At 36.9% G+C, this 27,352-nt stretch overlaps 1 protein-coding gene across 1 annotated transcript in view; it reads left to right on the top strand.

The window, feature by feature from the left end:
• The window catches only part of TMC2 (transmembrane channel like 2), a 499,206-nt gene that overhangs the window by 131,791 nt on the left and 340,063 nt on the right, over positions 1 to 27,352 (top strand). Inside the window, exon 7 of the mRNA XM_044058938.1 lies at positions 4,416 to 4,563. Coding sequence (XP_043914873.1) covers positions 4,416 to 4,563 — 148 coding nt within the window. The remainder of the gene's footprint in view (positions 1 to 4,415; positions 4,564 to 27,352) is intronic.

The raw sequence follows: 27,352 nt of genomic DNA, 5'->3' as shown, positions 1-27,352 counted from the left end.
ATTTTCTTACGTCTTAAAGTTAAGACAACTGTCTTGTCAGCCCTGCCCAGCTAAATAACCACTAAACTTACCCCTATGATTGATTTCTTGTGTTATATTTAGCTCTACTCTTCACATTAAGCAAAATCTCTTCTAGAGCAAGTGTTTTGTGTTTCAGAAATTCCCTTTTCTCTGACAATTTTTACTGTCCCGACTTTGATCCCTCCCACCTAGTGACCACTTTAGCTACATTTTAGGCCATTCTTTCACTTTCCTTTGTTACTGAATTGGAGATAGGTTTTTTAGCTACTCCAGTCATTTTGGGATTGGGGACAACCTGCTCTGGGCTCACTCCGCTCCCCTACTCTACCCCCAATCCCTCCCATCCCCTCTTCAATTACATTTATGCTTCCTGTACACCCCTCCCCTCCTCTCTAACTCCTTATAGAAACACTCACGCTATTACCAGTATCCTCCCATAATTCCACCCCAATTAAACAACTTCTACATCCCAATTTACTAAACCCTCCCTGCAAACTTCACTTCCTCCATTCCAGAACCTTCCTCCTACTCCTTCTTTAATCTAGAGTACCTCTGTCATTCCTCAACATGTTCCATACCTTAAAACTATGTACTGCCATAATCACCCTTACCACCACTCTTTTCTTTCTATCCCATGCCACCTCCATCCTTACTATATTCAATTCCCTAGCTACAATATCTCCCACACTATCCATAGCACTCCACTCTAATAATAACAGTTTTTCTGACATCTCACCTTCTTTATTCAACTGCTATACTTGTCACCTAACGAAGTTAAAATTCTTTGTTGTCACAATCAAACTAAAATTAACTTACAGTCTCCTCCTTAGGCCTCTTCCATTAACCCAACATCTGTCCACCCTTATACATCATTACCAGGTCCTCTCTCAATGTGGTGACATTCACCCCAATCCAGGACCAAGTAATTGTTGAACCCACAACCTTTCTTCCAGTACCAAAGACCTTTATATAGCAACAATTAATGTACGTAGTATCTGTAACAAAATCACATAATTCCATGCCTGGCTCCCTCATTACTCCCCAGATATTGTAGCACTCACAGAATCCTGGTTAAAGCCACATATATCTGACACTGAAATAATCCCTCCACAAAAAAGGTGGAGGCATTGCACTAATCTAACGTGACAGTTTAGCTATTACTCCATTTTTTAAACCTGTTTCAACATTTGGAAATATGGAATTATTACTGAAAAATCTAGATAGCAACAGTAGAAAACAATTATGTATTGCTGTACTTTATATTCCCCCAGGTCAAAATATACCTCCACTGGAAGATCTACTATTCTGGACAATCCTTAACATGTCAAACAAAACCATCATTCTTGGTGATACGAATATAAATTGGCAAACTCTCATCTCCAACTCTCCATCAAATAGTATAAACTTGCTTAAGTAAGTCAACTCATTACAGACCCCACACGTATGGTAAATGAACAAACTGAGTCAACCCTAGAGTGGATACTCATCTCACACCCTAACAAATATGCCAAGGCCAGAACCATTCATCATACCTTTAGTGACCATCTACCTGCCTATACCCATAGAACCCAAATGCAAATAGGCAAATTTCATTCTCTAAGAACATCTAGGAATCTCACCCATTTCAATCAACAGATATTTCTAGATACTCTAAAAACCCACAACTGGTGCCCAACCAAGATCCTCTCACTAGACGATGCAGTTCATCAAAGTCATTCTTGATACTTTTAACAGTCTCGTCCCCATATGTACCAAAAGAACAAAGCTTAACCATGCCCCTTGGCTAACAAAACTTACTAAACAGCTACTTACTTCTAGGGGATAAAGCCTGGAAAGAATGGCATAGAAATAGAACCCCACAAAATGAACTCAAGTATAAGCAGCTTCGCAACAATGCCAAAGCGCATGTCATCAATGATAAAAAAAATATTTCTCCACTAAACTTGCTACCCAACAAAACAACCCAAAAATGTTCTTGAACTCAGTTTCATCTCTTCTTAATCCCAGAACCCAGCATAACTGTACACCATCTCTTGGAAAAGACCCACGAGAAATTGCCCAAGCTTTTAACTCTCATTTTATTGATACTATCCAAAAACGTCTTAATGGCTTTGGTCTACAAATTAATAACAGTAGAAATTGTAATGAAAAGAACAATACATTTTCCAACCTTCATTCAAACTTTGACTCCCCCTTTGCAAATTACATCTCAAACAATATCCCAGCCACTTCTACTTTTACCATACAACCAGTACAAATTTCTCTAGTGTACAAACTGCTTTCAAAACTAAAGCCATGCTCCCCCTCTTCCAATGGCCTCCCAGCTGAATACCTAAAACTTGCAGCTGATTCTATAGCTTTCCCTGTCAGCATTCTCATTAACTGATTTATCTCTGAATCATACGTCCCACACCTCTGGAAAAACCCCATTATAACTCCCCTACATAAAGGTGGTAGCACCAGTGACCTCTCTAACTACAAGTCCATATCTATACTTTCACCTGTGTCTTAAAATCCTAGAAAGTGTATTCATTCTCAGTTGCTAAAACATCTCACTGACAATAACTTACTTGCACCCACCCAACAGCACAGCTCACAGCACAACTATAGCCTTACTTTCATTTACCAGCACTGTAAACAAAGCTCTTGATGATGGTCTACTAACTTCAGTTATATTGCTAGACCTATCAAAGACTTTTGATACAGTATCCTGCCCTAAACTACTGTTACAAAGTGAGACCATAAACTGTTCCCCACATGCTCTAACCTGGTTTTATAACTATCTTCACAGTAGAAAATAATCTGTGTGGCAAAACAAGCAATCCGAATACCTAATCAGCAATACAGGAGTCCCCCAAGGGTCTATTCTTGGGTCCTTACTTTTTAAGATATTCATTAACAATCTCTATAAAGCATCACAGCAAAGTACACTCATCCAATATGTGGACGATTCAACAATAATCACCTCCTCTAACAACTTCTCAGATCTCCTAAAGTTAACACAAAACACATTTACATCAATCAAATCTTGGCTAAATGAGGCTGACCCACTACGTAATCCCTAAAACTCAAAACTCTTACTATTCTCATCCAAACCTCTCACTGTAGACTTTAAAATATTCTCACAAAACAATAATGGAATTGAAATTGTAAAAACATCAAAACTACTTGGCATTATAATTGATGATAAAATCTCCTTTGAGAATCATATACTCAGAACAGTCAAAAAGACCCATTTAAGCTAAATAAACTCTCTAGTCATAAACTCTATTTGGACAGGTCCACCAAGTTAAAATTGGCTAACAGTCTACTTCTCTCTTCCCTCCTCTATGGTAACCCCATTTTCACTAACCTACACACATTTCTCATGAATAAGTTACAATTGTGCTACTACAAAATAGCAAAATTTGTCTCCAGTATGCCAACTTGCACTTATCACTGCCTGGCCATTAAAGCTTTAAACTGGTTTGAATTCCCCCATTATCTATATTACACCCAACTAACTCTTACCCACAAACTGATATACAACCCAAATTACTGTCCTTCTCTTCAAACTATGATACAAACACCCCCCCCCAACTCGGAATCTTAGGTCTTCTAATAAACAACTCCTAACCATAACTAAACCCAACAATAGAGCTGGAAAATGCCTTTGTTCCATGCCATTGCCAAACTATGGAATGCTCTCCCTCCCTCTACTACCCAACTAGACTCTATAAAAACATTCAAATCAGCATTGAAAGACCACTATCTTAATAACCATATCTGTTCCTGTAACCACATGATTAAACCACCTTAAATATGTTCTTTAGTCTACAACGCCTAACAAGTACTTTATAAACCTCAGTATATTAGCTAATTATTCTCTATCTTTTCTACTTCTCAAGATTTTCTATTACTAGCCTTTGAACTGTATAATTAACTTACATAATATTTATTTTTCTTATCTGACTGTGTAAACTGAATTACTTAAAGTCTAGCAGATTGGATTGAATGGATTGTATCATGCTTCATTTGTAATTTTTAACATCTGCATCTTGCCTTTATCTTGCCTATACCATTTAAAGATGATGTTATATCAAACTTTTTGTAACTTTTTGGAGCTTTTCTCCCTGGGCCTCCACTGAAAATGAGTCCTTGGCCCAGTGGACTTTCCCAATCAATAAATAAATAAATTGTGACTAATTCTAATTTATAGATTTTAGTGCTGTAAAGGCTGTCAGTGGTAGAGCTTGATACAGACCACAAAAGTTATAAAGATGAATGATTTTTTAAAATAAAGGAGCAAGGCTCATTTTTTCAGATTTCAGAGTAACATGTATTGTGCGGTGCTATGATTCATATTTCTTATAGTGCAAGTCATAATGTCATTTTATTATACACTATTTTTACAGGATGGCCAGAAATGCTAATGAGAGTACAGGTGAAGGAGATGATGCAAACTTCACTTTCAGCTGGAAAATGTTCACAAGCTGGGACTATCTGATTGGCAATCCAGAAACAGCAGACAACAAGTATGCCTCTATAACCACCAGCTTTAAGGTATCAAAGTTAAAAAAAGGAATTCCTCAACAATATATAACTCATTTTTTATTTGTAGGTGATTTAGTAGGTGATATTAGAAGTATTATTTATCTGTTTAAGAACTGTAGAACTGCTGTCAGCTGGGATCAAGAAAGGCTTACACTGAGTGGGAAGCCTTAATGAAGGTTGCTTCTCCCTTTTGCTAAGTCTTTCTAATTCACAGACCACCCTATAGCTGAAGTTTCCCAATAGTGGGAGGCTCAGTGTGTAGGGCAGTTTAGCTGGTAGAAGTGCTTGATAAATCGACAGTGTAGGGAGCAGCTAATGCTAATTAGCTATGTGCTCTCCCCAAGAAATGCCAGTGGCTTCTGATTTATGAATCATTCAGCAGTGTAAAATATTAAGGGTGGAGGAAACAGTGAATGACAGAAATTGATGAACTAAAACTAACACTTACAGCAAGTGACAAATCTGCATTAGCTGACATATGTAAACTGAACAAGGAATATCAGGACGTCCTGCAGCATAAAATATTAATAAATCTGGAAAAAATCATATTACAATCTACTCAATTAATCCCAAGAGTATACACTAGATTGCGATTAGGTCTAAACATTTAAATGAAAAATGTAACATAAAAGAAATAATATACACTAGAAATAATCAGACTATCAAAGTTATAGATCTAAAACAATCTTATTATGTTTTAAAAATCATTACAAGAATATTAATAATAATAACTCTTCTACAAGTGATAAAAGTACAGACAACTTTCTTGCTAATAATATTCAAAAGAAGCTATCCAAACACAATATTAAAAACATAGATAAACCCTTTTCATTTAAAAAATTAAAGAAACAAATAAAAAAATCTTTAAGACAACAAGGGCACCAGAGCTGGATGGTCTAATTCTGGAATTTTACAAACTCTTACATGATAACATCTTGAAAATCTTACTCAGTGCATTCAAAGAAGTTAAAACTACAGCAAACATCCCTCCCTCATGGAAATATTCTATCATCTCTCCCGTCTTAAAACCAAATAACGAGCCCAACCTTTGCATATCATACAGGCTTTTTTCTTTGCTTAACATTGATTACAAGATATTCATGGCTATCTTAGCAGACAGATTAAATAATATTCTTTCAATATTAATTCATGAAGACCAAACCAGGTTTATCAAAAACAGAAAGGTACAAGACAATGTAATTAGATTACTATTCTTAATAGACAGCAAACAAGAAAAAAAATGAGCTTTCTATTTTAAGCCTTGATATAGATAAAGTTTTCGACTCCCTAAGTTGGCCATATCTGTTTAAAGCTCTGAAAAAATACAATTTCTCCCCAAACCTTATAGGATTAATTAAAAAACTATATGAAAAGTCCATAGCCTATGTAAAGTTTGGATCTTATCCATCTAGCCCATGTGAAATATTAAGAGGTACTAAACAGGGGTGCCCCCTCTCCCCATTACTCTTTGTCCTGGTTATTGAGCCTCTCGCAAATTATGTTAGAAATAATGACAGCATTAAAGGATATAAAGTGTCAAACAAATTATCCCCCAAGATACAACTGTTTGCTGATTACCTACTAATAACTTCTAATGAAAATTCAGTAGATCGCCTATTACATAATCTTGACTTCTTTGCAAACATCTCTGATCTAAAATTCAATCACAACAAAACTCAGGCACTTCTAGTGAATAAAAATGTTACTATGAAACTTAGATCAAAAAGAGACATAAACTGGGAAGGCATACATATTAAATATCTAGGTATCATTATTGAATCTAATTACAAAAAAATCACTCACATCTAACTACCAACAACTCAATTACAGGTCTAATTGACAGTTGGGACAGACTGTTCTTAACATTTGAAATCAGACTATCTTTAATCAAAATGATACTGTTACCTAAAATCTTATTCACTGGCCAAGCTGTAACAATTCCCCCACCTGTCAAAACTAAACAGAAAATTAATAACTTATTATTCAACTTACTTTGGTATCCCAAAAAAACCAAGAAATTCTCTTTTCTGGCACACCACAAGCTGGGATGAAGGAGGTATAGGGTTTCCAAATATTGATTTTTATTTAAACTCTGCATTTATTAACATAGTGTTGCTTTGGAATAATACTTCTTATACAACATATTGGAAATCTGTACATGAAACTTTACTTCTTAATAGTAACAGGACATTGCTTAAACCATATGCTCAAATACATATAAACATCTTTATATGGATTTTAAAATTATACATTCAAAGTGAAAGGTCAAAACTTGTTCTTATACCTCTTACAAACCAAATATTGCTGTTGTTTAAAAAGCTTATGTTTTCTAATCAATTAATTAAGAATTTATTAAAAATTATGTTTCCTATTGCCTATACAAATGAATGTTGGTATCTTTTGATACTCAGAAGATGTTAGAATTTAAGAAGGGTTACCTGTTATACTGGAATCAATTTCTCTCAGCTAATAAAATAAGTTCTGCAGACTATTTGATCAGCAGATATAGTTTGCAAAATTGTAATTGTCTGGACAGCCAAACTTGTAAGGATTTTATACATACTAATCTCGTACCCTCATTAGAGGCATACAGTAAGAGGAACTTAAACATCTTGGATTTTATCTCAACAATTATTTATAGCTCACCCAAGAACACTTCATACATATCTGTTATTTATAAAATTCTCAGAAATTATTTTAGTAAAACAGATGTTTCTTTTTGGAATTATTCAAGTGAAGTTAATAAACAAGTATTCTCAGAAAAAGATAAAAAAAAAAACTTTGTTTATAACCGGTGAAGGAATCTACATATTCCCTGTTCTGGTGTGTATACACATGGAAATTTTTACATAGATATGTTTTCACCCCACATAGACTAGCAATAATGTACAAAAAGGGTGACATGAAATGCTGGAGATGTGGACACCCTGATACTGACTGGATATATATGGTTGTTAATTGCAAAATAATTTCCCCATTTTGGTTAGACTTTAAATATCTTTGTACAGCTCTGTGGAATGACAACTGTATAATTTCTGACTGTCTTATCCTTTTCAATGTTCCTTTTCCTGAAGCCATACCTCAAAAAACAAACATTTTTACTATGTTCGATCCTCTCTATAGCACGGAAAATTGTTGCTAAAAACTGGAAATCCCAATCTACTCCTGTCTTTAAAGTTGAGTTTATTCATCTTGTGAAATACATTTGTAAGAATGAGATTTCTACTATAAAAGCAATGACTAACAACATAACTCATCATTTAATTGCTTGGACAAAATTGTGTAAGCTGTTAGAGAAAGATTAAGTGTTCTGTGTATATTGCTTTTTTAATTGTTATGGACATTACATATAGTTTATTTGTTTTTTCTTGTTACTATACTGTTAAGTTGTGTTATAAAATGAATAAAAACATTTTGGAAAAAAAAATATTGCAATTGCCCATCACACCTATGGAAACAGTGACATTGCAGGCATGTCCAGCTGTAGGAGGTTAAGTAGGGAACTGAGGGCCTGAACGTGTGTTGGAATGTAGCTCATGGAGTGCATGGGTGAGTGTTTCTGTGAGTGTACTTGATTGTGTGTGTGGGGGGGCTTGTGAGTGAGCATGATTGTGTGTGCAATTGTGAGTGCAGGTGGTGCCTTTGTCAACGTGATGCATGGGCCATCAGAGAAAACACTATGACAGTGCTAGTGTTAAACAAGGGGAATTTAGAAATATGCTAATGAGCCAAAATTTAGGCCTTTCTCATTGTAACCATAGCTGTCTTCAAATTGCTTTTACTCACTGTGGTGTAAATTGCCTATCATAAATTGACCTACCTGTGGTAGACAATTTACATGAGAGATGAGGATTTTTTCTAAACCCAGGGTGGTTCATTAAAGTCCTTAACAAATATAAAACTGACTGCTTTTCAAGCAATACTATAAAATGGGTAGAAATTATAAATGCAGCACGCTAGTGTATGTTATACATGTACTGTTTCCATTTCTGTATAAAAGAAACAACAGTTAAATGTTGATAAAGTTAAAATGAGTCTAACATTGAACTACTTGACAAAGACAAACATTAATGTTAAGAGAACACATTTATGTATCTACAGTATATTACACATTCTTTCATTATTCTTCATTTAAGAATATATAATGTAATCTACAGACATAATCTTTATACAAGGCTGTCAAGAAGTATGTCAGTATAGATTCCTTCTCGTAGCAGATTCACCCATACACCACTGTGACCTACTTAAATCCATCATTTGACTTTAAGTAAAAGATCAGGACATTATCTCTTCAGAGTTCTGCTCTTTTTAAAATGATCGGTCTAGGTTACTGTCCACTTTCGTGAAGAATACATAATTCAGAAATGAGACATACTCCCTCAGAAACTTTCAAGGTCCCTTTCACCTGGTCAGGCTACAATTTAAAAACAGTTATTGCAGAAAAAGTCTTTTCCAGACTAGATCATATCAGCTGGAATCACCCAGCTGATGATATCAAAAAACAAACAGTTGTGGCATTTAAGTTTACTATGAAGTAACACCTCTAAGAGAATACTTGTGTATCTGTTTCCAAAACAATGGATAATATCCTAGACATACTGAATACTTCACTTTGAATTAACAATTTATGTTTTTCTTGTATTAAAGACTAGTGATCAAGCAAATTGCTTTTATACTTTCCTTTAGTATTTCCTATAAAAATGTGTATATGCTGTTCCTTTATGTAATTGTATTTATATGGAACTTCATTTTGTCTTATGTAACTTTATTGACATGACATGTTGCTCTTGTTTCACTGTATGTTCTCTTTGTATGTATACTCTTTGAGCTTGGGCCATAGCTGAAAGATCTGTTGACCATCTCACCTACCCAGTACTTACATAGACACACACACACACACACAGACACACACACACACACACACACACACACACACACACACACACACACACACACACACACACACACACATATCAAAAGACTGATGTTTCAGGACATTGACCTTTAAATGGTTTTGACCATATGATTGATGTTCTGAAAAGTCAAAAACACAACAAACACTAACTCCTTCTCCCATCTACACCCCTCATACCCCCTGCTAATTAGATATACCAACTCCAAGATCGCACTACAGTGGGGAAAAGGGCAAATTCCCCGATCCCCACTGTACCACAAAAACAGTCTTCCTGCCCTACTAAACATTCAGCATATCAGACCTTCGACCATATGGTCTCTGTCTTCTATGTGATAACAAGTTAGCAGTCCTACTATAGTCATGGTAAACTTACTAGTTTAACTCTGCAGTGACATGTCATAATACCGGATCAGGTTGAAATAAAAAATGCTTTTTGCCTAAAAGACAGTAATTGATTATTGTGTGAGAAGTTAGCAAATGTAACTACTTCACAGCAATCAAAACTAAGTGCAGGAAAAAGTACCCGTGTGGAAATACAGCAGTCACAGTTCAAAATTTCCACAGGTAAAATAGGCAACAGGCAGCAGGTAAAATAAATCCAAGTATGGAAACACAGCAGTCACAATTTAAAATATCCGCAGGTAAAATGAGCAGCAAACAGCAGGCAGCAGGTAAAATAAATCCAGATTTAAATGCATATACAAACTGGTAGGAGATTTCACTATGGAATCATAGCTTCTTCAGATCCTAATGAAAAAACATGTTTACTAAACATTTATATAACACTGTCATAATACACAGACCAATCAAAGGCTAAAACTAATAAAACAATTAAATAATTAAAGATGAACTCACTAAAACAGTGTACCCAGCAAAAAGGAAATAGGCATTACTTTTTCCTTTTCCTTCTGGCTTTTAAAACAGGTTTCAAAGGTACAAATTCATTTAAACCTAACCCCATATGAGAACATAGTTTGGCTATCCATCTTGCTTCACATCTTTCTGTTTCATTTTCAATGTTACCCAACTTAGCATTCTCATATATAGCATCTAACACAGTAAAAGAACACCTATGCGTATTACCTTGCATCCGAACATGTTTAGATAAGGCATTGACAGGGTTACCTTTATTTATACAATATATATTGTCCCTAACACGTTCACGAAACCGACGATTGGTTTTGCCAACTTAAAATGAGCTGCATTGCTCACAGTTGGCTAAATAAACTCATAACCCAACTTATCCAGGTAATACCACAACTTCTTTAAATCTGCCATATTCCTATAGTAAAACTTAGGAGATGTGCAAATTAATGCTTCAGCAGATGAATCAGAGGTTAAAATATGCCAATTCTTTTTAATTACATCAGTGACCTTATTTATGTCGCTGGAAAAAATTCATAGGGACTCTTAAAATATTGTTCCATATAACTTGTCTATGTGGGTCCCAGGTGGGGGTCATAAAATAGGTTCTTCCAATACTCTTCCTAAGCTGGTGGGCACCACACATACCCTTAGCTGTGTCAGTCAACTTATACCCCCTAACTTCAAAATCATCCTTCACTGTCACAATAAATTCCTCAAAATCCTGGTCTATAACATGTAGCCTAGAGGCCCTTAACATTTGTCCCTTCACCAGATTCTCAAACACATGGTTAGGATGCATATTGCTGTGATGGACAAAACTCGGTTTGTAACAATCCTTCCTATAAAGACTTGTAATAAGTCTATGACTGCCAGGCTCCCTCTTCACCATAACATCCAAATAGGGTATCTCAGTCTGGGACTTAGTGGCAGTGAACAGCAAAAAGTCTATAGTGGAATGAAGGTAGCAAATTAATTCATCTAATTCCACTATGGTGCCAGTCCAAACCATAAAAAGGTCAACCACAAACCATTGGTAAAATTTTATTTTATAACCCTACCATCTTGAACTCACTAGAAACTTGTATTCACATATGGCCGTAATGGCATTGGCATAGCTATTGGCACAAGATGTGCCCATAGCTACACCATACCTCCGATGGTAATATCTATTGTCGAATGTGAAAATGTTATTCTCTAAAACCATCTCAAGGAGAAATATAATGAAATCAATCTGACTAGCATCCACATCACTTCTCATTTCAATAAAATTCTTAATCATTAAAATATCCTGCTGGTTAGGTGTCACTGTGAACAGTGATACAACATCAAGTGTTACCAAAAGGTTACTAGACAGATACACATCATCCTTGGAAAACTCATACAAATCAAAAAGAAATTGCTGTGTATCTTTTAACACAAAGACGTAAGTATCCAACATTGGTCTCAAAATTTTCTCTAGATAAATTGACATAGGTTCAGTGAGCCACCCCCCCAGCAGCTAGAGGTCTAAACGGAGGATGGCTCATGTTCTTATGAATCTTGTGTAAACCCTGAAATAATGGAACAAGAGATAAATCAACTTTTAGGTACCTGTATAAATCATCAGGAATAGCTCCTTCTAACTTGGCATTATGGAGCAAAACATGAACACTGCTAATAAAACCATATAACTCAACCTTAGAAATACATTTATAATTTTCACTATCGGATAACATAGCATTTGAGCTATTATAATAAAATTCATGGTTCATAGCAACCACCATGTCCCCCTTGTCAGCAGATTTTATCACAATACTTTGTTCATTCATAAGAGCGCGAAGAACATGCCACTCTTCTGGTGACAAATTAACAAACCTGTAATCAGTTTTACCTTTCTGTAACACATTATAAATATCAGATTCACACATTCTCAAAAACACTTCTAAAGTAGAATTATTGACAGGAACAAATGTACTAGGTTCACAAAATAAAACATTCTTGTCGGAACCAGTCTCTCCAAACTGTAACTTAAACATAATATTTCTTGCAAACAGTTTCAAATCAAAAATAACATCCACGACATCACAACCTTGTGATGGAATGGAAATACTCAAAATGGGCACTTCTGCCTCAGACAGTGTCTTCATAGATATATTGTGTATCAGTGTCCGTCTGTCATGAGCCACATTCTCTTTAAAGTGTTGCTCTCCTTTCCTTTGTGGCCCTTCTTCCACTTCCCCCTCCCTCGACTGCATGAGCGATTGCCCAATCCATGTGTTTTGATGGGCTGTGGCAGAGTCGGAAAACCCTGCCCCATCGAAGCAACAGCAGTTTTCTGTCTAACCACTGGATGCTCAGCAGTACTAGTCATAGCTGGAGTCATCCCTCTTTGGTTAGTATTCATTTTGTTACCGGTCTCATTGGGGGGAGTGGTAATACAGAGTTATCACTCAACATAGTAGTTAATTTAAGAGATCTACTTGGTGCTGTTTTGGCTAAGGCCATGTCATCATGGCCTTCAAATGCATCAGAGGATACTGCTGTGTTCACTTTCTCATTAGTCACAGTTCTTAGCCTGGAAAAAAACATGATCAGCATGAAAATCACTTAAATCACAGTTTTCTTCCTCTTACTGCTAATTAACTTCTTGTCATAGGTACTCATATTCTCTAAAATCTTATTAATGGCCAGATCAACCTCATTTGGTGACATTAGTGTATAGAGTTCACTTTCTTGTCGTTCGATATCAGCACAAAGTTCAGTTTCTTTAGGTATAAAAAGTCTATCAGCTATTGAAGGTAGTGAAAAATAGTCTCCAAGGTAATTTAATACCAAGATGCTAATAATTCAGGGTAGCGAGTGCCATGCAAGGGCATATTAAGAATCTTAAGGCCCCTTAGTATAACTTTAAACTGAATACCAGCTTCAAAATGTAGTCTCTGGTGTTGATAACATTTAAGTTCATACAAATTATTTTCTACAGTCCTCAGTTTAGCAGCAAATAACTTCCTTGCTTCCCCTTCAACAGTATTAGATTCATTCAAAGAGTACTCACCACTCAACAGGGGGTTTGTATCAACATTCAGAAATCTTGTCATCCTGTTGTTTCTCACGGTTAACTGCTTATGGTTCATTGTAGTGCCTATAGCTGGATTACCAGAAAATCCTTCATCCATGCTCTGCTGTTAAAACCAAATGTCCAAAATATAAACCACAAAACTTCTACCAGAAGCACACAAACCCCAGTCACAAGTTAAAATATCCAAAGGTATATGTAAACAAACCAAAGAAGGACCAGGAGCAGGCTGCAGATTCCAGTTTCAAAGTAGTTTATTTCAGAACAGATGACATCCAAACACAAAACAACACTAGCGCTTTCATAGGTGTGTAACCCACTTCGTCAGGTGTAACAATGTTTCATTTAAGCATCGTTTTATACACTAGAAGTGCTGCAAAACAGCCAGTGACTGGTCACATGATATTTTTACTTAAAGCCACATACACATTTCCTTAAAGAAAGTGGTACAAATATAAAAGCATACATAATGTATTGAAAATACACATGAAACTTTAATAAAAGTATTAAAAAATATATATATTAAATGCATATATTAAAAACTAATACTTAAAATATAAACACATATGAAAAACGTTTTCATCGAAAAAGTGGTCTCTTCTTTAAAATAGGCTTCAGAGGTATATGGTCATTTAAACCATGCCCACAGTCTGCTTTCAGTCTAACAATCCATTTGGCTTCTAAGGCCTCAGTTTTATTGCGGACATCACCACCTCTGATATTTTCATTAACCCTTCCTATCACAATAAACTTGAAAATATGTCCATCATCACTGTCACTGACATGCTTAGAAAGTGCAGTAACTTTATCCCTTTTATTAATATGATATAAATGTTCTCTGATTCTATCTTTAAGTGCCCTATCAGTTTTCCCAATATAGAATTTAAAACATTTCAAATCAATGTGCAAGATATACCACATGTTTAGTATTACATGTAGCAGAAATTTTAAAAGTGTATCCCCTTTTTTTTGGAATAAACTACTTTGAAACTGGAATCAGCAGCCTGCTCCTGGTCCTTCTTTGGTTTGTTTACATTTGGACTATATTTGTTTTTGGGCCTAGAGACTTGCATTTGGTGGTAGCTATTTTTCTGATCCAAAGGTATATGTTGTTCTTACATGTTGTTTCATTAGAATCTGAAGAAGCTATGATTCCATAGCAAAATCGCTTACCAGTTTGTATATGCATTAAACTTGGATTTATTTTAACTGCTGCCAGTTGTTTGCTGCCTACTTTACTTTAGATATTTTGAATTGTAACTGCTGTGTTTCCATATTTGGATTTATTTTACCTGCTGTTTGCTGCCTATTTTGTAAAATTTCAAGTTGCACTACACTATTCAGGTAGTCTGTACCTTTACTCAATGAAAACAAGGAGTCAGTTCCACTGTTACAACATTCATTTACTCTGCATATGAAGTAGACATCTAGTTTAACAATGAAAGATATACACAAATAACAAAGCCGTACATCAGCTTATAGCATCAGATCTATAAGGATAGGAAAATCAAAGTCTCTCTTACAAAAGAAAAAGTCCCAATCTTTATAGTGTCTTTTCTGCCCGCATCAGCAGTTTTGGAAATTTGCCAGAATAATATGTCTTTCCTCTCAGGTTGGTCTGCTGACAATTTGTTTTCCATATTTCAAACATTCTGCTCCTGAAGGATAACTCCTCGGCCTTGCTCTTATCTTGCACTTCCTGTTGATGAGACACAGCTGCATACAAGAGTCTGTCGTGACCTGCTTGTAGATATTACATTTCACAAACTGCATAAATTATAAAAGATAAAAAATAAATTTAAATGTATAAATTTAAATTTATAAAACATAAATTTATAAAAGATAAAATATTTTACTTCTGACTCCTAATAACAATGAATGCTAAGCTATATGTTTTTGCCAAGTGCACTGTACAAACTGAAATGCAACATATTTATTTTACATTTTCAGAATAAAATCCACTGAAATCCATTTTTAGCCTGTTACTCTCACAATTCCCTCTTTAATTAAAAAGCAGAAAATGACTGTCCATTTTTGACTTCAGTTGTACATATTGAAACCTTTTCCAATTTACCTAGGTTAACCATCATAATTTGCTGGATTTTATACGTTTTCCACAAATAGCGACTTAGATAGCAATTCCAGATAGTTAACATGGCTATAATGCCTAACACTACTAATATAGGATGTATCAACCAACTTAACAGTTTTTTTCCTGATTTTGACCAACCAGTAAAGATACCCCACCAGTTGTGAGCAGTATCTTTTTTTTGTTTTTTTTCAGCCAAGCTAAGTAATTTATCTTTTGCAATGATGCTTAATGCTTCATAATACAACATACTTTTATTTCTTTTTTCCAAGTACTCTCTGAGAATCTTAGTATTGTTCATTATGTTTTTTAAAGTATCCAAAGATACATATATATTGGAAAGCTGTATTAAATCATAATTCCAATTCCTGGTTTCTATGGTTTCGGTAAACACATAGCTCTGATTATTCCATTTAAGGAAATCAACATGTGATAAACATCCGACAAAAGGTAATTTTATAGTATGACCTGTAAAAATTGTCCTGTTACCATCAAATTTCAACTGATGTAGCTGCATAGCATCATAATTGTCTAAAAACTGCTGATAATTTATATTGTGCAAATGTGTTTTCCATATCTTTGGATTCCAAGATGCTTGTAAATATACAATCTGAGCGATATCTTCCCCCATTACTTTTAAATGATTAGCTAGAATTTTAATATCAGTTGCATTAAGAACCCCCATTTTGGTACCCAAACCTCTCAGCAAAGTATCATACTATGTCCTTTTATACCAGCACTTGCCTGTATCTGGGAATGTGATGTTAAAATGTACCACAACTTTTTGATACTGTCTACCTACTTTTTTACAGGTTGAAGGGATTTTAACCAAATGGTCTGTATGAACAGAGGTAGGTTTACCTGTTAATATTGATAGAACATATGCCCAATGTATGCTGCCTGTAATGACTAATTGCTGTGAGTCTACAAAAAAAAAATACAAAACATGAAGTCACTTAATGGCTTTTAACTGCTCTCTATGAACAAGAATCATTTTATTTTTTTTCTTTTAACTTTGTACACTAGAGGTCCTAACTGAGCAATTATTTCAAAGGGTCCTTGTCAATTACTATCCATTAACCTGCAGACATATTAAGCATTCAGCATGCATTAAATCGCAGATTTTCTTTAACTGTGGATGTCAATACTTGTTCTTTACAATGGGCCATAACTTTTGTGTACCCAAATGTCCCAATACCTGATGATTAAATTTCACTAACTGTCGTGCCTGTTGGTATGGTATACAAGGAGGACTAGAACCGTCTTCAAAACATTATGCATAATATTGCCCTGGACTTTCTCTTACAAGAATACATTTTCAAATTTCGAGCTGAAAATGTCTGTATGGAATGTACTGCAGTGGTTTTATCTGGTACACCAGAAAGGTGTTCTGTAGGATACAGTTGCATTCCTTCCTTTGCTGCCTTTTTTGCCATCTCATCCGCATAGTTATTTAACCGAAAAATTTCATTTGTAGCTTTTTGATGAGCTTTTACCTTTAAGATACTGTAGCAACCCACAAGGGACTGACTACGAACCAAATTCCAAATAGTCTGTTACACAGAAGCATGCTTGAGTGGTTTGCCCATATTATCGACAAACCCTCTCCTTGCCCATGTAGACATATGCAGCCACAGAGAATTAACTATATATGCACTGTCTGAAAAGATATTGACAGGTGGAAAATGCTGCAACACATAAAAAACTGCTTTCAGTTCAGCTCGCAGAGCAGACATGTGTCCCGGTAACTGAATCAGTCGGCTGTCCAATAGAAGGGTTTTCTGGTACTACTGCAAATCCAGTTCGATATTGTCCATTGTTCCAAAATCGAGCACTGTCAACAAAGATGGATGGCCTGTCTTCCTGAAAATCAGGAGACAGAATAGGCTTTTCTGGATTTGAAATGTGCCTAATGCATTTGTGTCGTTTTCCTTCATATCCTATGAAATTAGATAAGTAATACTTATCTCCTGCCTTTATGGTAACTTGCTTGACACTAAATAATGCCAACCATTTTGCAAACACTGCTTGACTGACATCATCAATCAGTTTATTTAACTGAGTTTCATTTACCAAAGCCTGTCTGGCATAATGTGGTATCTGTACTATAATGTCTTTGAAAAAAGCTGTTAAGTAGTCAGTTTGTTTTAAACCCCAGTAAATGGCCAAAAATTGCTGAATGCACAGGTGATATCCCATCTCAACATGTGTAATTTTTTTACTAAAGAATGTAATGGGGCGTAAAGTCTTTTCCATTCTAGCATCAGAGTCCTGAGGCCACTCCTGTAAAAGCACAACAGAGAGTGTGTTGGGTCCAGCTACTGCCTGTAATACAAAGGGACGTGTTAGTCTTGGAGCTACAAATTCTGTAGCCTTGGCCAATGTTGCCTTTAAATCACAAAAAGCTGTATTTTCCTTTGGTTCCCACTCCAGAAAGGATCATTCTTTCTGGCTAGAAATCATGTCATACAGAGGAACTGCCATGCTGGCATAGTCCTCTATGAATTCCCGATTATAATTCATAATACCTAGAAATTTGTGCAAATCCAGAATGGTCACCAGTTTATTCATTTGCAAAATTCCCTGCACCCTCCCCGAACAAGGGGTACCCCCAGAAGGACGTAAACTAGTACCTAGAAATTTTACTTCAGATGACATGAGTTGTACCTTTTCACTTTTAACCTTAAACCCTGCCTCCTGCAGTGTTTGAAGGACCTGTATTACTTTAGCTAAATGCTGTACTTTTGTTTCAGACTGTATTAGTATGCCATTAATGTAATGCAGAACAAGAGTCATCAGATTCTAGACCTTGTTGTATTTGTCCAACTATATGATGCAGAGCTGTTTGCTGCTGATAATTAGGATTTACTGGACCCTCAGGAACAAAGTCAGAAAGAACAGTTGTATTCTGTGTGCTAAAACAATATTATTTTGTACATTGACACTAGGTGTCACACCATCCCTTTGCTGTACTGGCAATCCGGACTGCTGGGTGTTTGTGGTATATAGGGGTTGTTGCTGTGGTCCCCTGTTACTCTCTGTCACATATTGTTCTGAAGTTTACTGCTTGTACTTCTGCCTGCATTACCTGTTGCTATCATGGTACACGTGACATCAACATTTTTCACTGTAAGAAACGTACCCATTGCCTCTTGTTTCTGGCACCATCTGCGATAACATTTACAATCATTTTTAGTATGAACTACCTGTTTAAAGGAATAACAAATATGCTGTCTCTTTGGAGGACCCTCTATAGATTGAGTAACTTGAGAAGTTAACTGAGTGGCTGGGGGAGCTGAAGCTTCCCGTTGTTGCCCCTGTATAACTTGCCCTTGATATGATTGTCCTATTACTTGCTGTGGGACTTGCTGTCCCTGATTAATCCATCTCCCACGCCTCCTTCCCCTTACTTAATGGGTGCAAAACGGGGAGTGTAAATCTTTTGCTTATGAATAGTATTATCTTTACACATAATACGTGCTCTCAGCAATTTATCTACTAACTCTGTGAGTGTATTTGAAGATTCCTCATAAATAAGTTTGATTTATTACTGCCATTAACTAGTATATATGCCAGCTGGTAATGTTCAGCTTGTTCTTTCAAGAAATCATAGACTGTCATTTGAAATTGATCTTTATTTATTTATTATTTATTTATTTAAATTTGTTGACCGGGAGTGTCCGACTCGACATGGGTCCATTTTCAGCGGAGGCCCGGGGAGAAAAGCTCCACAGTAAAATAAACAGACAGTAGTTACATTGGATTACATAGCGATTAACAATTTAACATAGAAATTACTTACAACATATTTACAGATGAAGAACATAGTACATCAGTAGACAACTAGAATCTTTATCAGTGAAGTACATAACAGGCATTAACAAATGTAACAATGAGAAGTTCCTGCTGTATAATCACTTGCAAAAATCACTTAGAGAATAGTGCTTCACCAGCAGAGTTATTGGCTTTAGTGATCTGCAAGTGATTGGCTTTAGTGATCTGCAAGTGATTTTTGTTGCTGGATCTTAGTGGTCTGGTGGTGTGATAAGGTTGGAGTAGATTCTGGAGGGATGGGACATTTAGTGGATGGTTTACTAGTTTGTGGGCGAGTGAGAGTTGATACCATTGAAGGAGTTCAAGCCAGCCCAGTTCAGCAAGTGAGAGACAGTGGTGACTACGGTAGGATGCCCCTGTGGCGAATTTGGCGATTTTGTTGTAGCAGGTCTCTACCTTGTTTAGATCACATTGCCTTAGGTTGGTACATACTGGAGAGGCATAAAGTAGGGTGGAGATAAGGTGAGAATTTGCTATTGAAATCTTTGCTGCTTTGGTGAGAAATTGTTTATTTATGTATAATGCTCCTGGTTTTTGTAGACTTTTTTTATGGTCATGGATATGTGAATGTCAAATTTTAGTTTATTGTCTATTTCCACTCCTAGCAATTTGGTGTGTTCAGTTGGGTATATAGTGGTGTTGTCTTTTGCTGTGATGTTAAAGTGAGAGTTGTTTTGAGTATGTTTGGTGGGTTGGAAGATGAGTAGTTTAGTTTTGTTTGGGTTGAGTATTAATTGGGCATCGGATAACCATGTTTCAACAGAGGAAAAGGCTTCCTGTGTGACTTTTTGCAGTTTGGGTAGGGACTGGGCTGAGCAGATGATGGTTGAGTCATCTGCGTATTGGATGAGTGTGCCATGTTTGGTGGCAGAGGCTAGATTATTGGTGTAAACAGAGGAAAGTAGGGGTCCAAGGAGACAGGTAGTTGGGGAGATATGTCATTCTGCCATATAACGGATTGTTGGCGGTCAGACAGGTAACTCTGAAACCAGTTGGTGACTGATTGTGAGAAGGATAGGTTATTGAGGACAGAGATAAGTTGTTTGTGTGGGACCATGTCAAATGCTTTAGATAGGTCTAGGAAAGTAGCAGAGGAGAGATAGCCATTGTTTTTATGCTGAAGGATAGTGTTAGTAAAGGAGAGTAAGGCAGTGGTGGTGCTATGGTTTGGTCGGAAACCATGCTGAGTACTGGAAAGGAGGATGTTAGTAAGGAGGTAGTGTGAGACCTGAGAGTGTATGCATCTCTCTAGTATTTTGGAGAGTGGAGAGAGAATAGCTATGGGGCGGTAATTGGTTAGTTCTGCAGAGGGTCCGCCTTTGTGGAGGGGAATTATATGTGAGACTTTCCACAATGTGGGAACGTAACTTTCTGACAGAGATCTGTTAATCAAGATGGATACTGGGTAGGCCAGAGCATCAGCTGCAATTTGTAGGTATTCACTTGGGAGGTTGTCTGCTGCTAATTTGGTGGGTTTAAGTTTAGTTAAGAGTTTTTTTATGTTGGAGGTAGGTACAGGAAAAAAAGAGAAGGCAGTGGGGAGATTACTAGTTGAAGGTGTGGGTTGGAGGGGGGGGTTGTGTTGTTTAGCTAGTGATAGTATGGTTTGGGTGAAGTGTGTGTTGAATGAGGTAGCAATATTTTCTGAGGAGTGAGGGATGTTAGGAGGAGGTGTACTGACTTTACCTGGGTGGAGGATGGAGTTTATGGAGGACCAGAATTGTTTGGGGCTGTGTTGTGAGGAGTCTAGGGCAGACTGGTAGTATTGGAATTTGTCCTGTTTTATTAGCTTTTTGACTCTGTTGCGTAGTTCTAGGAATGTTTGTCTAGCTGGGGGGGTTTTGGTTTTGCGCCAGTGCTCCCAGGCTTTATCCCTGTTTTTCATTTCTGACTTAGTGGTTTTCTGTAGCCATGGGGAGGGTTGTGCTTTGGTTCTGGAAAATCTTATGGGGGCATGGTAATTAAGGATGTTCAGGAAGGTAGTATTAAAAAATTCAACTGCGTCATCTAGACTGAGTTACTTTAGAGCATGCCAGTTACATCCTTTGAGGGATGAGATGAATGTGAGTGGGTTAAAGTTTATTTTTTTACGTATTTGACGATAGATGACAGGTTTAGCTTGGTACAGGTATTTTCTGAGTAGGAATGTTGGGGAGTGATCACTGAGGCTATCTGATAAGCAGCCTGTTATATATAACTGGGGGATCTTACTGACTAGTATCCAATCCAGGGTAGTGTGCTTGCTGGAGTTTTTATTTATCCTTGTTGGTGACTGGACTAGTTGGGTGAAGCCATGAAGGTGTACATGATGGGTTGGATTGTTGCCAGAACAGGATTGCCAGTCAATATTGAAATCACCTAAGATGATAGTTTCTTGGGGGAGATGGTGGGAAGACCAGTTGATTTAAAAGTGTTGGTGTGAGAGATTGCCCTCTAGTGTATGCTAACAATACTACTGTCATTCTTAGGTGTTTAGTTTGTACTGGATACTGCTTTTACTAAATATAAGCCATAAAATGCTGAGGGATAAAATTCCAGAAGCAACGCTCAAGTGTATAATTCCATACAGTGCTTACAGTTTTAAGAACCCAAGCTTCAAATGTAATCATGTTATTAAAATACCCTTCTGTTCATCCCACTTAGGGAGAGTTTCTAACATCCTAGACTGATGATAAACTTTAGCAGAAAAAAACCTGCTGAGGCTATGATACGACTGGTAACAGCAGTTTCTAGTACTTTAGACTGATATTTTTTTAACAAGGCTTGTAATCTTAAAAGCTCTTGATTAGCTAAATCTGCTGCTCTAGCAGCCTCAGATTCCTGTGTCTCTAATTGAGCTCGTAATGTGTTTGTCTCCTCCCTTGCAACAGTTACATCATGCTGTGTGTCAGCCAGTTGCTTGTCATATTTTTCTTGCAAATGGACAATTTTATTTATTAACCCTTCTATTATAGAAATAGCCTTACTGCCTTGTTCAATAACAGTTTGTGTAAAGGTCTTAATTTCCGTCTGTGAGGCTTTCAAAAACTGAGAAAATGTCTTTGTACATTTAACAGTGTCAGTATGCATTTTACCAGATGCATTCAATTTATCACAGTAAGTCTGAAAGTGACCCGTGAGGTCAAGATCTTGCTGGTTGCTAACGTTAGCAATCCAATCTTTAAACTCCAGCAAATCAGACTGTAAAGTACAAACTTTGACATTTGCATCACCCTCTAATAAATCTTTTGCAACAGGATATATAGAAACAGGAACCATTGTCTGTGCTTCAACATCACTTTATCCTGGTTGTGTTCCAGGTTTTGTACAATATGTACAATATGTTTATGACAAGGCATGTCAAAAGCAACATTTAAATAACACATTTCTGTACATTCTGTGACACTTCTGCCTTACGTAGTAAAGACTTACAGGTGCTAACATGCTGATTGTACTATGTATTTAAATAATTTCACACATCTACATATGATTCAGATACATCAACAATAAAAGATTTGGTGCACTTCTTGGCATTTTCATAGGTTCATAGATTAGTACTAGGCTAACTGCCCTTGCGAGCCATTTTTAAAGCTAGCCCAATTATCCTGTGAGACTCAAACCCCTGCACCTTGTTGTTGTAAGGCAAACACCTTAACCATTAGGCCACTCCCAAGCTGGTTCAGTTTTTGTTTTCATTGTTAAAAGAAAAACAGAAGAAAATATTTACCACAAATGTTCAGGACAAGGTGGCCAGACGACACGAAGATCAGTTGTGGGAGGATTTTTTGCTGTCTTTCACAAGATGCAGGTGAAGCGAAGTCCGGCAGTACGACCTACTCTCCGTATTTCACCAGCTCTATGAAGAAGAATTACTGTACTGCCCTGTACTGTGCTGCAGTGTTTGTCCTCCAGTCAAAGGACAAAGTTTTGGGAAGAGAAGAATCGATTATAAAAAAGTCTGTGCTGGATTGTCTTACTGTGAGAGGCACCTCTTCGGGTCACCCCCCCCCCCCCCGGTTGTTTGCACTAGACTGGTCTCACCACTGTAAAATTTAAAGCTGCACTATACTATTCAGGTAGTCTGTACCTTTACTCAATGAAAACAAGGAGTCAGTTCAGCTGTTATGACATTCATTTACTCTGCATATGAAGTAGACATCTAGTTTAACAATGAAAGATATACACAAATAACAAAGCCGTACTTCAGCTTACAGCATCAGATCTGTAAGGATAGGAAAATCAAAGTCTCTCTTACAAAAAAAAGTCCCAGTCTTTAGTGTCTTTTCTGCCTGCATCAGCGTTTTGGAAATTTGCCAGAATAATATGTCTTTCCTCTCAAGCTGGTCTGCTGACAGTTTGTTTTCCTTATTTCAGACATTCTGTTCCTGAAGGATAACGCCTCGGCCTAGCTCTTATCTTGCAAGTCCTGTTGATGAGACACAGCTGCATACAAGAGTTTGTCTTGACCTGCTTGTAGATATTAAATTTCACAAACTGCATAGTTTATAAAAGATAAAATATTTTACTTCTGACTCCTAATAACAATGAATGCCAAGCTGTATATTTTTGCCAAGTGCACTCTGCAAACTGAAATGCGGAATATTTATTTTACATTTTCAGAATAAAATCCACTGAAATCCATTTTTAACCTGCTCGTTACTCTCACAATTTTACATGTGGATACTTTGAACTATGACTGCTGTGTTTCCAAACTGCTGCTTTTCTCTGCACTTAGTTTGGATTTCTGGCTACTAGTGTGGTTTGTCTACTGGTGGAATTTTTGTGTTTTACTTCATAGCAATGTAGGAATTACATTCTGATAAGAAACACTACCTGATAAAACCAGTCTGTAATTTTCTGCATTCCACACAAGCTGCAGATTCCACCAGCCAGATGCCTACCTCCTCCTCCCTGTCTCTGTGATTACCTTATGTCTGTCTTGTGATTACCTTATGTTTGTCTTTGTGATTGCCTTATGTCTGTCTTATGAAGCCTTTAATTCTTCCACCGATCTTGGATATTGACACCTAGGAAAGGCTGTTTCACATGTCCACTTTCTTTTATTTCTAACATACTTTTCTGACTTGACCTTCTAATTTGAGATGCTCACTTTTTATTCTTGTACATCTATTCTTTTGAAAGGTAATGAACACTGAAGAACAACCTGGGGCATATAGCAGTTTCTGTTCCTGTAATGTTTCTTCTTCTCCTTTTTTTCTATTGTACATATATTAATACGCCTTAGTCTTGCTTTTTTTTTCTTATGACATTTATTTCATACCACACAATGTGTTAGTAGTATTGCTTTGGACTGCCTTCAGCCTAGATGTGTGTTTGTAGGCATGTGGCTTCTGGAATCATACAAATTAAATGCGATGTGATGTCATTGGGTGTTTGTACTGATCATTAACATTATTCTGCTTCTGAGTGACCTTGCCTGGTGCTACTTGGCTTCTAATAGCTCTGCTAGATATTGCTGGTAGAGGGCTGTGGTCCACAGTGTTTGGCCTTGCTGGCCACAGTACTGCTTGGTTCTCTGTTTTTTAAGCTGGGATGTCTTCTATATGGAGCTTGCATGTCCTTCCTATGTGCATACAGGGTATTTCTGGGCGCTCCACTTTCTAGAACATTTCAAAGACATGCAGTAGGTAAAATGGGGATCATCTAACTTCTCTGATGGTGTACATGCCATGTGTGTGTGTGTGTGTGTGTGTGTGTGTGTGTGTGTGTGTGTGTGTGTGTGTGTGTGTGTGTGTGTGCATTTAGTGTGTACATCTAGTAACAGACTGTTGTTCTATTCAGGATTACTTTTTTTTTCCTGCCTTTTTCAGCTGCAACTCTCCCACAACCCTGAATTGGATAAAGTGAGCAGAGGAGAATAAATGAATGAATGAAATGATACCTTCTTATGCCCTTTTCGTTTTGCATTACTGTTAATAAGTCATTGTTTACAATGCCTTCCAATTAATTATTTATACATGCTAACTTTGTATTAGGCCTAAGTCAGTCATAGCTGGGTTATTCATTTTGTCTTTTAGGGCCTTTCTGATCTTTTCATTTTGCTTTCCATATGAAAAAAATTGGTTTAAAGCTTGACACTAGACATGCATAGAGTAAAGCAGTGGCATGAATGCAGCGAGCCAGAACACTGAACAGTCAGGACAGAGGGTGCTGCAGTGCTTAGGTATAACAGCACTGACACAACAAAATAAGGATAACACCAATGCCAAACATTCAGGAAGTCTGCAGTTTTATTCCACCACAAAAAGGATGATGCTGGCAAAATTGTTTCCACAGTAGGCTCTATTATTTACCTTTCTCCCTAAACAATGCACTGCATGTTTATACTTAGACACACTGCAGTGAGTTCCTGTGGTCAAGTGATCATATATACTAAAAAATACTAAGAGCACCTTGTGCAGTGACAGCAAGACATAGTTAAAGGTTTCCTTCATAGTTTTGTTGATATATTTGCAGTAGTATATGCAGATTTTATTGCTATGAAATATGTTTTCAGTTTATCATGTCATCTGTCATTCTAAGCATCCAGGAGGGTATAACTACGGGATTTCAACAATCTGTTTTGGAGCACCGTTTATAAAAAATTAAATACTAAAAACGGTGAGCCAAAAAAAAAACAAAAAAAAAATGCAAAAAAGTCCTTTTTTTGCAGGGGTTTTATAATTGTAGTTTATGTAATTTTTTGCCAGTTATTAACATGCTATATTTACTAACATTGAAAGATGACATCATTACCAGATCAGTAGGCATTTATTTGTTGTGAACCATCAAGTAAAATTTTGACATTTTTTACTGAAGTAGTTATATTATTAAGTCACAGCTATTAACATATCTGTCTTTCCAGAGCCATTTTCCTATTTTATTCATGGTAGTAATAATTAAGCCACGGTGGTGCAGCGGTAACGTTGTCGCCTCACAGCAAGAGGTTCTCCCATTCGATTCTCGGCTGGAGCGCCTTCTGTGTGGAGTCTGCATGTCCTCCCTGCGGTCAAGTGGCGTTCGAAAGACATGTGTGAATGGCCGTGCCTTCGTTGAAGGTTGGGCATCAAGCTGGCACCTCAGCACCGTAAAAATCTACTGCCAATCATTAGCAGACTGTAGTTCCGCTGTGGCGACCCTTAACCAGGAAAAGCCAAAAGAAGAACATTCATGGTAGTAATAATTCAGAACAAGTGGAAGCATCATTACAGAGTTCTGATGGAAAACACTGGTAACCTGCACTACAACTGAAAAGTAACCTCCTGACTTTTTGAGTCTTCATCCTTAATCAATGTGTTTTACCTGCTGAGTTACATGTGGAATGAAGTTTAATGCTTTTCAAATTGTCATTTATTCCCTTGTATGGAATCTTGTTTAATGCCATAGCAAGGTCAAGATAAACAGCACTCACTGTCTGTCATTTGTCAAGTACTATTGATACCTCTTCAAATAATAACTTAAGATTCAAAAGGCAAAGCTATTCCTTAACTTGAATTCAGAAAAGCTACTGCAAGGTATACATGAGCTGTACACCTCAAAGTAACTTTTTGGAAATCATGGAAACAGCTCTACCACAGCATTTTGCATGAATATGCGTAGCACTAAAGTGGGCTGACTTCATGGCTGTGCTAGGTGCTAATGTGGTATTCTTGGAGGAGAGGTATATGCTAATTAGCCATGTACTCTTACCTGTACTGCCTACAGTAAGGTATTTACACATCTGAGTAAAATTGTATGGTGGTCTTGGCAACTTGCATTAATGAACATAGCCAAAAGACCACGTTCATCCATTGCAGAAGAAGTAACGACTGGAGTTTATTGGATAGGTAGTGTTAGTTTGTGTGTGTGTGTGTCTGTGTGTGTTTGTGTGATGTGTGTGTGCATGTGTGTATTTGTGTCAGCATGGGAGGTAGATCTAGGGGGGGGTGAGTGAGGGGGTAGGTTCGGTACGTGTATACATACTGGGTGAATGGGTGAGTATACCAGTGAATGAGATCTGGTGAGGAGGGGTTTGCATGTGTGTGTGTGTGTGTGTGTGTGTGTGTGTGTGTGTGTGTGT

The sequence above is a fragment of the Protopterus annectens genome, chromosome 17.part0 (genome assembly GCF_019279795.1).
Source record: "Protopterus annectens isolate FY-2018-M chromosome 17.part0, PAN1.0, whole genome shotgun sequence".
Taxonomy (NCBI): domain Eukaryota; kingdom Metazoa; phylum Chordata; order Ceratodontiformes; family Protopteridae; genus Protopterus; species Protopterus annectens.
Note: the sequence above shows the minus strand (reverse complement) of the source record. Positions and strands in the feature narration are given on the sequence as shown.